The following is a 16,879-nucleotide window of genomic DNA, read 5'->3' on the forward strand; positions in this document are numbered from 1 at the left end:
TGCCCAGAGTGATGCATGATGAGGTGAGTGACACAGAAAACATCCGGAAGAACCTGGCCATAGAGCGGATGATAGTGGAGGGCTGTGACATCCTATTGGATACCAGCCAGACCTTTGTCAGGCAGGGTAAGTCTTCATCGGGTCACAGCACAGCTCAGGAGGTTTTCCCTACCATAAGACCCTCCAACCTGACAGCCTGTGATCTGAAACACACAGACACAGCACCTAGCTCCGTCACTGAATCATGACATTAGCCACCATAATACTTTGTACTGTGGGAGATGTGGCTCTATGTGAGAATACTTTTATGTAAGAACCATTATCTACCAAATGTTTCCCTAGCTGTAAAAACAGAATGTTGTACTCATTTAGTTGAATCACATTTCAAGTTATTTTTTTGCAGTTTCCTAAATGAAACTGTCAGATTAAACCAATTACCCTTTTCAAAATGAAATACGGTTAAGCATTTGTACTATCTTCCCTTTCAGTGCACTTATTGTAAATTGCTCTAGGCAAAAGTGTATGTCAAATTGTTATGTTGTAGATGTAAAGCCTCTACAAATTCTTATTCTCCTGCCATGGAGATACACGAATCGCCTGTGAATAATCATGCATGTTTAAGTGTTAGCGTGGTGGCAGAACCTACAGCCTGTCCAAGCTAACAAAACAAAATATTTCTTGGTCACTATCTCAAATGTACTCCATAAATTGTACTGTGTTAATTAGCAATTACTTCTTGCAGCAAGTGGTTGGAGTGACAGTCCAATGATGGCACTGGTCCAAGAACTGCAAAATCGTTATATTGTTTATGTGCTCTTAAGAACAGCACTGAACTCTATCTGCACCAGCGCTCATTAGTGTGCGCTCACAGTGTGCAAACCCTAATGAGCTACTGTATCTGGGCTCTTGATTTGACAAGGTCACTCATGCATGAAGTGTTGACATCAGATATGACACTGCATGTCTTCCCTTGTTTCAATGCTTCTACTGAAGATAGTTTGTGCTGCTGAATGTGCACATTGTAATGATCTCCTTCATATTGTGTCCTTATATCTCAGGTTAATAATCTCACATTACATTTCAGTGTGCAGAATATAGTAGATCAGAAATTTTACTTTTTTTTTTGCTTTAGATGGTTCGCAGACACACAGTTTGAGCTTAGTTTCAGCATAATAAAGTGCTGTGCCCCTCCCTCCTCAGGCTCTCTGATCCAGCTGCCATCGGTGGAGCGAGGGAAGCTTAGTAAGGTCCGTCTGGGCTCGCTCTCTCTGAAGAAGGAAGGGGAGCGGCAGTGCTTCCTTTTCACCAAACACTTCCTTGTCTGCACTCGCAGCTCTGGAGGAAAACTGCACCTTCTCAAGGTGAGAACACTTTCACCTCAGGAGCTGAAGTGGATCTCAGTGTGGAAACCTTTAATTGGTTGCCACCTCTAACCAAAATAAACGGTTCTTGCAGCAAGGTGGAGTTTTGTCCCTGATTGACTGCACACTCATAGAGGAACCAGATGCCAGCGACGAGGAGTGTAAGTTTACCACATCTATGAAGCACGGCGTCTACGTTAGTGCACACAACCAGGCAGCTCTTAATGGCTCATTTAGGCCCTTCACCCCTCATGGGGGTTAATTAGGTGTCAGATGATAAGTGTCCAGAAATTACTTCCTTTTAAATATCAGATCACCACCCCTTTAAATGTCAGGTTTTAATCTTTTGACATTGATTTGCATTATTTTTTTTCTTCTTCTGAGGTTTCATTTAGCAAATAGTGATATTGATGAAACACCTACACAGATACACATAGGGCTGAAACAAGCCTCAGGGGTGCGTAGAATGGAGATTGCAGGTTCACTTAATTAACCCTGTGTGTGTGTGTGTGTGTGTGTGTGTGTGTGTGTGTGTGTGTGTGTGTGTGTGTTTGCATGCAGAAACATCTATTTTACTATCATTAAGAGGATTGCTGTGTTTCTTAAAAAAAAGCTCTTTCTTTTCCCTACATCACATAGCTAAAGCTGGCGGTCAGGTATTTGGTCAGCTGGACTTTAAGCTTGTGATGGAGCCATCAGACGCACCTTCATTCACCGTGGTGTTACTGGCACCATCGCGACAGGAGAAGGCGGCATGGACCAGTGATATTAGCCAGGTAACACACAAAGTCACACTTATACACACACACACACACACACACACACACACACACACACACACACACACACACACACACACACACACAAACACGGAATAACAAGAACCTCCAAATAGCGAGAGGGTGTCTCTGTGGGCATTGAGAACGCTTAGTGATAAGTAAACACAGACCAGGGTGCAGCTCCCCATGGGGAGACTTCAGCTTACTGCCTCGGTACTTCACAGAGTAGCAACATGTCAGCCTGGATTCATTCTTATTATCAGACAAAAAATACATTGACACTTGCATAGGGCTTCTTTTCCCCCTCAAACTCTTATTAACCAGACTTTCAAAACATCTTTCTAGCATTTGTTTGTATTCATTTGGAGCTACTGTAACATATATACAATCTAGTAGATCAAGGTAAATCTAAAGGGCATGGCCTTTTATATACTGTTGGTCCAACAAACCCTCTCCTACTGTCTTTCTTTTACTTTAATCCTTAATGTATCATTCTCTTCTCTCTGTCCCTGCAGTGTATAGATAATATCCGCTGTAATGGCTTGATGACCAGTGTATTTGAGGAGAACTCTAAAGTCACTGTGCCTCATATGATCAAGTAAGTATTATTGTGTGTGTAAAGAGGAACACCCATCTCTATATGCCAGTGTTGTAAAACATATGATGTAGCATTCCTGGATGAAACTGTATCAGCTGTGGTACGTGTACAGTATGTTGTTAGGCTGTACTTCTTTATGCTTCTTTATATTTATACATGCTCAAAAATATTATTTGGTATCCATTCTCTATTTTAGCTTTCTTTTGTGGAATACATTTATTTTATTTTATCCATTCCTATTTTACTTGGCTGTTTTTGCTTAGTGACTTTCTTTTCTTAGCAGCACAGCAGTCACCCATGCTCGGTTGTGTGTGTATGTGTGTACGTGTGTATCCATCAGATCCGATGTGCGTCTCCATAAAGATGATGTTGACATTTGCTTCAGCAAGACGCTCAACTCCTGCAAGGTACCCCAGATCCGCTACGCCAGCGTGGAGCGACTGCTGGAGAGGCTGACCGACCTGCGCTTCCTCTCCATAGACTTCCTCAACACCTTCCTGCACACATACAGGATCTTCACCACGGCAACGGTCGTCATGGACAAACTGGCCGACATCTACAAAAAGCCCTTCTCCTCCATACCTATCAGGTCAATCAATGCAAACACATCAATGTGCATTCATGAATACAGAAAAAGAGTCGTACACTTGTTGTTTTTCTGTATCCCTCTGTAATTTTGGCTATTTGAGAGTATGGAATATGCAAAGGTACATTTGCATTACATGCTCTGGGCCTTTTTTTCCTTTTAAAATTATATGAAGTCAGATGTGGTTAGTGCGTTGAACTCTTTCCACAAGGTTAAGAACATACTGGCTGAAACAAACACCAGCCTGTGTGTGGAGACCAGCAGAGCAGATGCTTCATCAACGTTTTTGGCTCAGCCGTGGGAATATTCTGTGTATTAAATGGGGAGTTTTTCTCTCTCTAACTCTTGCTCCACTTTCTTCATGCTCTTACTCTCTTATGAGGTCTCTGGCTGCTGCAGAATTTAGTGTTTATATTCCTTCCTTGATTTTATTTAACTTTTAAATTGGAAAAGCTGTTCCTCTGCCCAAGGGCAGGTTTGTATTTAAGGTCTAACTCACCATGGCCTGTGGCTGCCTTCCCTGGAAGAGACCTGAAGGACTCATCCAGAGACCAGAGGTGTGCAGGGAGGGTAGTGGGGGTGTGTGGGCCAAGTCCCCTTTCCTAAAGCTTTACTTTAGCAGGATATGGATAATGTCTCCCTAATGTAATTTGAGGTGGGCACATGAGCAGCAAAAAGTATCCCTCTGGTAAAACCTTTAATGCAATTCTTTCCTCCATCCAGCACCAGTATTATAGGAGGTTTATTATCAGACTTCCACAGTTTGTTTCTCCAATATACTATTTACGATTATTTTGTACTTTTTTGTTTTTATTTTGGTGTTGTTTGGCTATGCTGGCTTTACATTGTTCAGTCAGCCCAACTCTTTAGTCCAGACTGAAATATGTACAGTGGGGCAAAAAAGTATTTAGTCAGCCACCAATTGTGCAAGTTCTCCCACTTAAAAAGATGAGAGAGGCCTGTCATTTTCATCCTAGGTACACTTCAACTATGAGAGAAAGGATGGGGGGAAAGAATCCAGGAAATCACATTGTAGGATTTTTAATGAATTAATTGGTAAATTCCTCTGTAAAATAAGTATTTGGTCACCTACAAACAAACAAGATTTCTGGTCCTCACAGACCTGTAACTTCTTCTTTAAGAGCCTCCTCTGTCCTCCACTTGTTAACTGTATTAATGGCACCTGTTTGAACTCGTTATCAGTATAAAAGACACCTGTCCACAACCTCAAACAGTCACACTCCAAACTCCACTATGGCCAAGACCAAAGAGCTGTCAAAGAACTTTTGTTATTGACCAAATACTTATTTTCCACCATAATTTGCAAATAAATTCTTTAAAAATCAGACAATGTGATATTCTGGATTTTCTTTTCTCATTCTGTCTCTCATAGTTGAGGTATACCTAGGATGAAAATTATAGGCCTCTCTCATCTTTTTAAGTGAGAGAACTTGCAAAATTGGTGGCTGACTAAATACTTTTTTGCCCCACTGTATCTCAAAAACTAATGAATGGACTACCATTAAAGTGTATGAAGACATGAATGTTATCCACAGGACACATTCTATAGACTACCGATGTCAGTCATAATTTGTGTTTAGCGCTAACTAGCAAACGTTAGCATACATTATACATAATAAACATCAACTTATCAGGTTGATATGAGCATGTACTGAACCTTTAAGCACTGCTTGGTTCAAGTACAGCCTCACAGAGCCACTAGCATGGCTGTAGACCCTTAGTCTTGTTTTACATTTGTGAATTTATTTTTAAACATTCATTCAATATTACAGAATATAGCTATTTTACAACTTGTATCAAATGTACTGCACTTTATGTTGCATTCATTAATTGTCCTTGTCTTAATAATTGTTTTTGATTGAATGCAATGTTCAATCTTTTACAAATGATTAGAGTGAAACTTTGGGAACTCTTTCAAAGTTGGTCTCCCTTTGGTGCCCCCTTGTTTTTAGATAAGGGCCCAAATCTATTTATGCCCCTTCCTGGTCTAGAGACTCTTTGCTTGCCACTGTTATGGACACACACATAAACACATACAAATCCTACAAATGCAAACCAAAGACCTTCACCCAGCTCTCTGTTTCTATTTCACACTGGATTTTTGCTCCCATGTGTTTTATATCTGGGAGACTAAACATGTGCTGCTGTTCCTCAGTCACACTGTGCCCCCCCCCCCTTAAACACACCTTTCCTCTTCCAAGACATTCATATATCACCTTCATCTACCTTCCATCATCTTCCCACAAACCATCTCGTCACATCTACTGCTTATACATTTTCATTTGTCAATTCAACCATTACCCTATCCATTTAATCATTTTACTGTTTCATCCATACCCCGTCTCTTCATGTCCCCTCTAACTACAGGGCGCAGTACCACTCATATGACCGTCTGTCTATCTCATCCATCTGTCCTGACTACAGTCTGAAGATCAAGAAGATAACCATGGATCAGTCCAAGTAACCTACTCTCTGTCCTCCTTTTTTCTGTCTTTTTCCAACGTTTCCTGCCTGCTGTTCTTCTCCTCTGGTCTTGGTCTGAAACTTTACTGATGCATGACTTTTCCCTTTACAATTTTATCTACTGGCTATCTCTCTTTTTCTACCAGTTTGAAAAATTGCAGGGGTTTTATTTCGTAAGACAGGAATGGGAGAAGGGAAATGTTTCGTAGATTCTGCAGCCGGTCTGTAGCATGTTCTCTCACTGGAGAATCACTTCCTCAAGGCTGTTTTTTTACTCTGTATTCATATTGATCCCTTTTGACATTCATCTTTAGCATGCTTTATATCCTTTTCTTAAGCATTTCCCGCTACCTGCTTCAAAGTTCTCCAGCAATCTTTTGCTCTGATTTTTTGGTATTTTCCTCGATATGCCTTTCATTTCTCCCTCTCTTCTTTCAAACTGGGATGCAATTTGTTCCTCTATTTCCTGCTGAATATCTGGCTTTTGTGAATAAATGATGGATGTGTTTATCTATGCATGATTACTCCTCCCTTAATGTAGCTCAGTACACACGACTTTCTGAGCAGTGTTAATGTCATCACAAAGTGCTTGTTATTCAAAAGCTTTTGCACTTTCATTGCCTGGTAAATAATGTGTTTAAATGTTGCGAATGTTATCTGAAATTAAAGATTGATGTTTTTCTTATTAGAATTTAGAAAGCTGACTAAATTGTTCCTCGCTTAAGCCCCTGTCACACTGTCCCGAAATTGACACCAGATGGACACACGCATATGAAATTGTGAATTTCGCACGAAGATGGCCCCAAACTTGGTCAACAGCCAAACAAGTACGATGCCTACAGAAGGCCACACGATGGCACCCGAACCACACACGAAAATATGGTCGTAGACTTTACTGATGGTTTAGAATGTATCCAGACTCAACGTAAGAGCTTATACCTCTTCGGGGAGTGCTAACATTTAAACATAGACTTTATTCGATAAGAAGATATTACTTATCTCCGTCATGTTGTTTCCATAGCAACAACAACTTCCTGTCAACAGCGTAAACTCGCCTTCAAAATAAAAGCATCTAAATAAAACAGGAAGTTAACCTAAATTACATTTAAGACATAGAACTGCAAAATAAGTAACAAAAAGAATGTAATATCCTTTTCAGTTTCACAGAACACAAATTGGGTTGATGATTTTGTTGTTTCTCGATGTCATCGTACTATAATACGATGACTACACGACGGCATTGCGAGGGCTTCACATAGTCGTGTTACCTTCCAATGACAATCGGGCGGCTTCTTGTTTCCTTCGTATTGTCTTCGTGAGGCGAAAAATGCCCGATGGCACCGATGATCACACGAAGATGACAAGATTTAACAAGATGCCCTGACGATGGCCTAACGAAGGGCAAAATGGACACACAAATTCAACACGAAAATGAACCTTCGCAAGGTCCTTCGTCAATTTTTTGGCATGCCAAAGATTTTGCAACCGCTCACGAAGTTGCTACCAGAGCCTGAGAAACTCCACCGGCGGTCATAAGATGGCTTAAGATGCCCTCACGAATGGCCCGATGTTGTTATGATCAGAGCCGAATTTGAACATTTCCTTTATCGTGTGTCCATCTGGTGTCAATTTCGGGACAGTGTGAAAGGGGCTTTAGGCACTTAATCGGGAACAAAGATCACAGTCAGCAACATTCCGATTTAAGGATTTTTGAGGGGGTTCAGACACAGCTTGATTTATGAACCCCCCCTTGACTTGGTTACTTGAACCCATTTTATATATATTATAGTCCCACAATTTTAGGACTGGAGTATTTAAGAGTTTTCCCATTTAAATACTGCTCAGAATCACAGTGAGAGCAGTCAGAGTGAACTAAAACAGTACAAATAAGGTCATAGAAAAGCTGATGGAAGCTCCATAGAGCAGAGGGTAACGGCATAATCTGGTAATTATTTTCTGCGGGTTCTTCACTACGAACTAACCGGTTTACATTTCATAATGTCATTTTATCCTTTGAATCTGTAGAGATAATGATTAAGTTCATGTCACTTTTCCCAATTACCTCCTGTTCTTAAATCCCTACACTGTTCATCTGAGGTGAATATAAATACCCCTTAATTCAAACTCAAAGTTTGCTGGAGTAGACACAACATAATAATATATTTTCTGCTGTTCTTATATTGTGTAACATTACAAGCTTAGATGTCCCCAGTGTGCCTTGAGGCACTGTCTTTTACTTCTTCTACTTCTTTTTGAACTCTGAATACACAATCATTTGACCCTAAATCAGATACATTGTATGTATATAATGCAAGAAAACTGACAATTAGTTTCGCTATTGAACAGTAAAGGTTCACAGACATGGAAGTAATTTTGTTGAGCTCCAGCAATTACACAATTCTTGTAATTCTTTTTAAAATATCTGCTTATCTTGTTTCCCCTTCCAGGTCCTTGGAGCTGTTCTTTGCCACCAACCAGAACAACAGAGGGGGCGAGCACATGAACGACAAATCTCCTCGTCTCTGCCGCAAGTTTTCCTCTCCCCCTCCTTTGTCCATCCCGTCCCGCACTTCCTCCCCTGTCCGAACACGAAAGCTCTCCCTCCACTCCCCCATCACTGCCAGGGTGGGAGGCCTCGACCTCACCAGTCCTCTGTCAAGCTCCAGCGTCAACCATAACACTTCCCAGTCTTCCGCCAGCAGCCCCACATCTGCAACCACCCCCCTAGCCCTGACACCTCAGACCCCAACTCCGACCACCTCCTCTCCTCCTCCTCCTCCTCCCTCTTCCACCTCTCCCCCACCGAACAACAACTCAAAGCCACCACAGGAACAAGGTCCTACCATTCCCACATCCCCAGACCAGAGTCCCTGCTCACCTGCAGAGGGGGAGGATGTTCCAAAGATCGACCCCTTCGGTGGAAAACTGAGACGGAGCATCCGCAGATGTATGTTCCCACACAAATACAGTGCAAAAAATATGTATACTTACCGTGGTATCGCTGTGTACTACTGACAATCCCTAGAGTACATCTATAGCTAAATGAGAGGTTATCCCAATTAATAGCACATTTTAGAATGTGAGCGGTAAATTCACACATCTCTGTCAACTGTTCTTTTAATGCATACAGTTATTAATGTGGTTACAGAGATACAGATGTACAATTCTCAATGTTGTAACATAAAGATGATTTTAAGTGGTCTATAACAGCTTAATTGTGAAACACTCCTGACAAGTTTGCAATGACGCACTAACCATCTGTAGGATGTGCTCTATCCTCAGCTGGGTGTGTGTAAGCTTGAGTCAGCTAAGTTGCCTTCCCTTTGCACAAGTTCAGATCTTCTAACAGTTCTGTTAAACATCCCTCTGTGAAGGGAAAGTGAGTGTCAGGGCATATGAAGCAGCACAGCAAGGAAAAGCTGCTGTGAGTCCATCATTAGCATGTGCGCACACATACAATGTGTGTGTGGGCGTAAGTGTGTGTGCATGAGCGTGCTTGGCAGCAGCTAACAGCTCACCAGGAGACAGAGAGCCAAAAGCACTTTCTGAGCATATGTCGAATAGCCATTAGGTGAAATAGGAAATGTCTATCTAATCCAAATGGAATACATTAAAATAAAACAACATTTGTTTCCAAAGCAAAACACCAGGATGCGATACTAGTAATAAGAGCATCTACAGTATTTACTTGACATAGTGGAAATATACACATGGGAGACAAATGACAGGAATAATCTGATCAAATGAGCAAAGAAATGTTATATGCAGATGCTTACATACTGGGAACAAGGGGTTACTGAATGGTTTAATAAGTGTAAAACAAAGGGTACAGGGTTATCTGCACACCTTTAAGTGAAAATACGTTTTTATACCTGTGAAAGGAAAGAATGTTACCAGCACTTTGGCAAAAGAAAAGAAAAAACCGCACGACAACTTACACTGTTAATGAGTTTTATTGAATTTCAACAAATAAAATAACTGTATAACTAACATAACTATAAGAACAGTTCTTAATCTAACTGGTGTGCCTGAAGACGAACTTCATTTGCCAAAACACATATCTTCTCTAGCATTTAACTCCAACTAGCAGTAGCAACGAGCAACTTGTTATGCATAGTACTTTTCAAATGCCAGCATGCAGCGTTTGTGCCTTTCAGATTTCTTGTGAAATTCCAGTGTTTTACAAGCATTTTTCCCAAATTTGAAAGTTTTTCCATTCCTCAAATATGAGTTGCTGTGTGGTTTCAGCCACCACAATATGTGATCACCAATCACTTTGCATTACATTAGCGTTGAAATAGCCACAGATGAACCTGCATTGTTTGCTTACAGCCACAGGTGCTTTTCTACTGCAACCCTCAAATTGAAAACTGTTATCAACACCCTGTTCATGTGGGTCAAAGTGAGGCTCACTGCAACACAAGATTTATGATTGCCACCTAGCAGTGTTCACTTAATATTTATGTACAACAAATAGGTGTTGGCTGGTGCAGAAATGTTTCTTATTGTGAGATTTAAAATACTAGTAAAAAAAAAACTTTAACGATATACAAACCCACTGGCTGTAGGCTACTGACTGATTTCTGCATGGCTTTGAACTTATGCGCAATACATTACTTTCCAGTAGGGCAGACAGAGTACCATCACCATCATCATCCTAATCAGCCTTGTGTCTCCCCTGCCCTCCTCTCTAGCTGTGCTGGAGTCGGTGTCGCTGGAGAAAATCATCCCAGAGTCTCCCCAGAGCAGTGAAGCAGGAGACATGTCTCCAAGCCGCTCCCCTTCCACACCTCGACACCTGCGCTACAGACAGCCTGGAGGTGTGTGTGTGTGTGTGTGTGTGTGTGTGTGTGTGTGTGTGTGTGTGTGTGTGTGTGTGTGTGTGTGTGTGTGTGTGTGTGTGTGTGTGTGTGTGTGTGTGTGTGTGTGTGTGTGTGTGTGTGTGTTAGTGTGTGTTTGTGTGGCGTAATAGAGATCCAACAGGTGGGTAATTGTCCTGACGAGACAAAAAGTCCCATTAGCCCTCTGTCAAAAAGAAAAGTAGCTCAGACCACGCTCGTTGCTGATCGTTGCTGATACAGATCTGTGAGTGTGGTGTGTGTGTGTGTGTGTGTGTGTGTGTGTGTGTGTGTGTGTGTACACACACACACACACACACACACACACACACACACACACACACCACACTCACAGATCTGTATCAGCAACGATCAGCAACGAGCGTGGTCTGAGCTACTTTTNGAAAAAGAGAAATCCTCAACAAGGCGTTCTGGGACAGCATTGACAGGTATTTTCTGTGTTAGAGTTTTACTCGCTACAGGGTGTACTTTGAGGGTTTGTGACTTTGAAGACCGTTTACATGCAGAAAAACCTTCATAACACACAAGGGGACGAGTAAAAACTGGAAAAGCATGACATGGGACCTTTAAGTAAAGACATTGGTCTAATAAACGCTGTGGAGAAGTCAAGAACTGAACTAGGTGAGCATTGCAATAGTGTTGGAGGAGAATCTTGCATTGTCATCTAGCCAAATGAAATGTTTTGGGAAACTACAAAACACACATTTGTTTCCATCAATTATTTAAAAGTTGGCTGTGTTTGTTATTGTTTTAGCTGGGGTATAATTCCATAAACTGACCATTTGGATACGTTTTATTTGGCCCCAAAAGTCTAAGATATCTTTTGTGTCTAGGGCACATAAGAAATACATAAAATGGGGATACATTAAGACTTTTTATCTGTTTTCATAGATACAGTAAGTATACTGTATATGTTGTTTTAAAGATAAATACACATTTGCAACCGTAAAAACATAATGTAGAGTTTAATTAAACGTAATCCCCCATACCTTACACAACCAGCAGTAAAGGAAACATGGTGATGTCCATATCTAGTAGGTCAATATCTAAAGTAAAACCTGTGGTGATTAACTGGTCTTGTAATTATAAGCAGTATCCAAAGCTGATTTAGTTTAGTTTGGCCTGATGCAGATGAGTGTGAGATTTATGAGAGAACTGACTCATAAGGAATGCTTCTGAAGACGATGTGATCCAGAAGAGTGATCTGCTCTGCCAGCTCCATCGCTGAGAGAGACTCGAAACACTCTGCCTTCGGACAGTCGGCCTAAACACACAAGCACACACACACATAAACACAAACACACCGCACAAATGAATTTCTACACCAGATAACAAGGAGTTATAAATATCTAATAAAGAGACAGGCTTTGATGATGACAGTTGACAGTTCCCTGGAGACCGTCACAGTCATACAATGATGGGTACTAGGCAATGCTTTTCACATCTTCCAAAATAAATGTGTGTGGGTGTGTGCTTGTGTGTATGTGTATGTGTGTGTGTGTGTGTGTGTGTGTGTGTGTGTGTGTGTGTGTGTGTGTGTGTGTGTGTGTGTGTGTGTGTGTGTGTGTGTGTGTGTGTGATTTCCTGTCTTGATTAAGCCAATGTCATAAACCAGAGGCACTCATGACTCCTGATTATTTTTTTATCTCTGGGAGTTTATAAAGTATTTATTGAAAATCTGCAAGTACTTTATTTCATCCCAGAGAGGATCACATTGTATTCAAATAAAACAATTAGATTTTTGTATTTATCTTGGGGGGGAAATAAAAGCTGCTGACTCAGCTGGTCTGTGTTACATTATGCAGTAAAAGTCTGCAGTTTACAGATGCTGCATTGATCCAGCAGAATAATATCATATCCGAATTATCATGAAGTCCTGACAAGTTTGCAATGACGCACTAACCATCTGTAGGATGTCCTCTATCCTCAGCTGGGCATCGTCCTGCTCATCGAGAGAAAGGGCACTAGAAGACAAAGTGGAATAGAGTAAAATTCTACTGAATAGTATAGGAATTTAATTTAATTGAACAGAATAGATTGGAATAGAACAGAATACAACGGAACAGAAAATAAACTTTCATATAACGGAAATGAATGAAAGAGAATAAAATAGAACAGTATACAATACAGAGCAATGTAGCAGTATTGAAAACATCTAATATAATAGGACAGAGCAGAATATAGCAGAACAGAATACAACAGAAGATTGAACAGAATAGAACAGAATAGAGTACAGTAGAGCATTGCATAATAAAATAAGGGAATGTTTTCATGCTAATTTATTACATAAGACTATTTTATCGAGGGACATTTTAAGTGCTTCATACGCATGCTGCATGCTTGTACCTCAGTATGTTGGCAGTAGCTTTTCTCTCCTGAGGCAGAAGGTCAGGATCTCTGAGCACCTCCTCCAGGAGACAGATCACAGACATCTTCAGCTCCCCGTTCATCTCAAAGTCCTAAACAAAAAACAAAACAAAATGTTATTGCTCAAATGAACCTGAGGAACATGCTAAGGATTCTCCAGCACCCATCAACTAGCACAGTAACATTAAATGTTCTCACTTGCTAATTATTTTCTTCTTGGTCTAAATTGTTCTTTTTCTTCAAACTTTGTTGAAATCTTAGGTTAACATGTTGTAGTGATTTACATTTAGAATAGTTGACCTAATTTAATTGATAGTAATTATATACATACTGTAGTAGAGCTTGAATTTTCATTTTATCTAACATTTTTCGCATTGCCATAGTTTAGTAATTGTTAAGGTTTCGGGACTGATGCACAAAATACAGAGAAGGGAATGTATTATACTTATATTACTGTTGTGTCGTCCAACTGTTGTTTGGGTGATTAAAGTAGGTTTTATCCCAAAGGTAGTTGTAATGCATTGAGAGAGAAAACTTTCGTGTTACAATCTGAAAAACGTAGAATGCATTTGTAAAATAGCAATATGTCTCTCTTGCACTAATCCATCCAATCTAAAGACTGATAAATTAAGCTGACAAGGCACTGATGCAAAGATATCTTTTAAATGTATCCTGTAAATCTCTTTTAGCCACATCGTCCTAATGGCCTATTACACTCACTCGCAGTATCAAATGTATGGTGACATGTCTGCATGTGAAAAATGTTTGTAGTTGTATGTGTGTACTTACTTATTTCTAGTCTCCACCTATTTGTTTGAGCAATCATCAATCACTGCTCTACAATCCTTTATGTCTGCTGACTGTACATCCTCCTCCTGTACCCCCTCATTCCTTCCAGCCATTACTGCTTCTTTTCCTCTCGTTTCCCTTTCACTCCCTCCCCAATTCAACTCCCGTTCAAAGGTCAGTTTTAACAAGCTCTTTGGCCTCCCGAGCTCAAATGTGAGTGGGTGTATATGTGTGCGTGTTTGTCCTTTGTCTCTGTGTTAATAAGCCGACTAAAGCTGGCCTGTCATCACGGCATTTTGTGCTATTGAAGAAAATACATAAAACAGATCGATTCAGTTGGACTTCTGGGGGGGGAGTAAGGCAATTACTGTGATGTTCACTTCAATAGAGGCAACACTGGCTGTTTAGCAGAAGAGTAGGTGGACTGAGGCGAGTTGAGATGGTTCTACAGTTGACACGACAACAACGTTGAGCGTGTATTTGTGTGCATATGGTTGTTTATATGCTCAAGAGAGGGCACTGGAGCAGAGAGAACGCATCAGACGTCTGCTTTAACGAGACCACAGATTTGACCACCTCAGCAAAAACAGGGGACCAAACACACACACACACACACATGCTCAGACTGACCTGTGAGTGTTTGGACACCCAGTGCCGCAGCACGTTGAGAACTCTGTTAGTTGCAGCTCGGCGGATGATAAACTCTTTATCACAAGTTCTCTCAGAGTTATTAAACACTGTAGAAAAAAAGAAGGAAAAAGAGAGACGGATAGAATGAGTTATTACTGTGTTGATGTATACATCTTTCACTAATGACCTGGGGCTTATCTCTATTTTCCAACTAAATAAAATAGGTCAGTGGTAAAAAACGTATAAAAGTTCAATTATAGCACTCGAAAAATCCTTTAATATAAATATTTTAAACGTTTACAGAAGTAACAAAAAATTGCAGCAAAATGTACCTAAATATGAAATGTAATAGTGTTTTAATGTGTCAAGGATTATTGTGATTCTAAAGGGTTATTTCACACTTATTGGATAATCCACAGAGAGAGAAGGGGTTTCTAACAATGATTTCTTTAATATATAGATTTCATCTCCGTTTTGCTATTTGGTTGATCAATCTATTAACATTTAATATGCCTCTATTTTGTGATGTTTTGCTAACACATTCTATGAAAAAGTAAAGAACTTCTGTACTTTAACTTTCTTTTCTTGGCCTTTTGCTGTTTTTACAGTCATTGTAGGTCAAATGTCATTCCCAAGAAACTGCGAAAATACAGAGGCCGCCAGATTTAACAGTTGAGCTATTTATGGATTTGAGTCCTCTTTTAAAACCAGTTAAGCCCCAGTACCGGGGACAAAATGCAACATCTTGCAAGAAACAGCGTCTGAGGCCTTCTTAACATTTAACAAACTATGAATGTGTCATACCCACTTAACGGGAAGAAACTCAGCTATCAGACAATATTAACATTTTTTAGAGCTAAACGAAACACCCAAGGGTATATCAAGCCCGTCTGATTAGCCCCTGAGCGAAAAAATGCTAACGGCACTTAGCACACGACTCACCGGTATAAATACTTAATTCGTTACCAGATCTGCCCAAAACAAGATATCCAGATTAAAGCTGAGATTCCACAGGATTCTAGAGGTATAAGTATCATCACTGTCGCGACCAAAAGCTCAGCGGCGGCGGAGGAACCCAGACCACACACACGGGTATAGCTTTAACAGAGCCAAAACGGCAAATATGTTTGTACCTTTCGCTGTTTTTTTGATCAAAAGTGTTGCTTCAATGGCAATTTAAAACGATAACAACTTGCTGCAAGTTAATCCATTGGTTAGTCCAATGTCTCGTGTCACTTTTGGAAATGATTCCGATAATCCATCTCATATTTATGGGCTATAACCTAGTTTCCGTTTTCAGGGTTTTCAGAGCGTAACCTTAGCTTTGGTTTGGGCAAGCTGCGTGCGTATCACTCGTCCATTCGCTCAATGGGTAACGTGTAGGTGGATTTAGAGACTTCCCTCTCGAGTGTCCTATTGGCTCTAAGGTTCAAAAAGATGGTGTGTCCAATCACCAAAATCGACCGTGGGGGCAGAGATATGGGCAAATCCCACCCTAATACCCCATAAGCGTGTTTTTGTTGCTAAACCTCTCTAAAAGGTCAAATGTCACTTGTTTTGCCTCGATTCTTGATACAGGCGGTACTTGGTATATGTGTTATAGTTTGGATTCCTAACAGCTTTTAGTAGTCACTATCCCATCACTTCAAGGGTGGTTTCTCACTATAATTAATGTTTTTCTCTTTTTGGACGGGACACTATAATTACATTTTTTCTATTGTTTCAATCTTGAATCTTGACTTTAAATAAAAGTAAATTCTATATTGATCTGACTTTTCTACATCCAACTCACGAGGTTTATCATTGGCTTTGAGAAAAAAAGATTATTAATTTACCCTTTTAGAAGGGAAGATATGGTCCTTTGTTCCTGGGAAAACAGGCTTGGGGCTTAACTTAGGTAGACTTCTAAAACCTTGCAACCTATACATTTTACAGGTCAGGTAAATGCTATCCGATACAATATTACAACTATTATAAACTGTCACCAGAAACCAACATATATGTGTCTTATTTTGAGAGGCGCCATTTGGAACATTATATTTCTTTATTTACATTTGGTGTTTGTGTGTGGTGTGTGTGTGTGTGGTGTGTCCGTGTGTGGTGCTGTGTGTGTGGTGTGTGTGTGTGTGTGTGTGTGTGTGTGTGTGACAAAATGTGTGTGAAGCGTGCTTGAACCACAACCAGATGTGATCAGATGTGGTGTNGTAAACGGTCTTCAAAGTCACAAACCCTCAAAGTACACCCTGTAGCGAGTAAAACTCTAACACAGAAAAGACCTGTCTATGCTGCCCCAGAACGCCTCGTTCAAGATTTCTCTTTTTCCATAGTTTTCTTCCTGGGTACAGTGACCATACCCAAATGAACCCATTGGTCCAAATGGACCAATCCGTGGAGTTCCACACACACACCCCCCCCAGTGACGCACT

At 40.5% G+C, this 16,879-nt stretch overlaps 1 protein-coding gene across 1 annotated transcript in view; it reads left to right on the plus strand.

The window, feature by feature from the left end:
- The window catches only part of rasgrf2b (Ras protein-specific guanine nucleotide-releasing factor 2b), a 44,633-nt gene that overhangs the window by 22,601 nt on the left and 5,153 nt on the right, over nucleotides 1–16,879 (plus strand). Inside the window, exons 10-18 of the mRNA XM_010783257.1 lie at nucleotides 8–126; nucleotides 1,201–1,361; nucleotides 1,456–1,522; nucleotides 2,001–2,137; nucleotides 2,656–2,738; nucleotides 3,079–3,327; nucleotides 8,256–8,755; nucleotides 10,503–10,628; nucleotides 15,754–15,832. Of these exons, the coding sequence (XP_010781559.1) occupies nucleotides 8–126; nucleotides 1,201–1,361; nucleotides 1,456–1,522; nucleotides 2,001–2,137; nucleotides 2,656–2,738; nucleotides 3,079–3,327; nucleotides 8,256–8,755; nucleotides 10,503–10,628; nucleotides 15,754–15,832 (1,521 nt within the window). The remainder of the gene's footprint in view (nucleotides 1–7; nucleotides 127–1,200; nucleotides 1,362–1,455; nucleotides 1,523–2,000; nucleotides 2,138–2,655; nucleotides 2,739–3,078; nucleotides 3,328–8,255; nucleotides 8,756–10,502; nucleotides 10,629–15,753; nucleotides 15,833–16,879) is intronic.

Source organism: Notothenia coriiceps, unplaced genomic scaffold (genome assembly GCF_000735185.1).
Source record: "Notothenia coriiceps isolate Sejong01 unplaced genomic scaffold, NC01 NC01_scaffold00000662, whole genome shotgun sequence".
In the NCBI taxonomy this organism is placed as follows: Eukaryota; Metazoa; Chordata; class Actinopteri; order Perciformes; family Nototheniidae; genus Notothenia; species Notothenia coriiceps.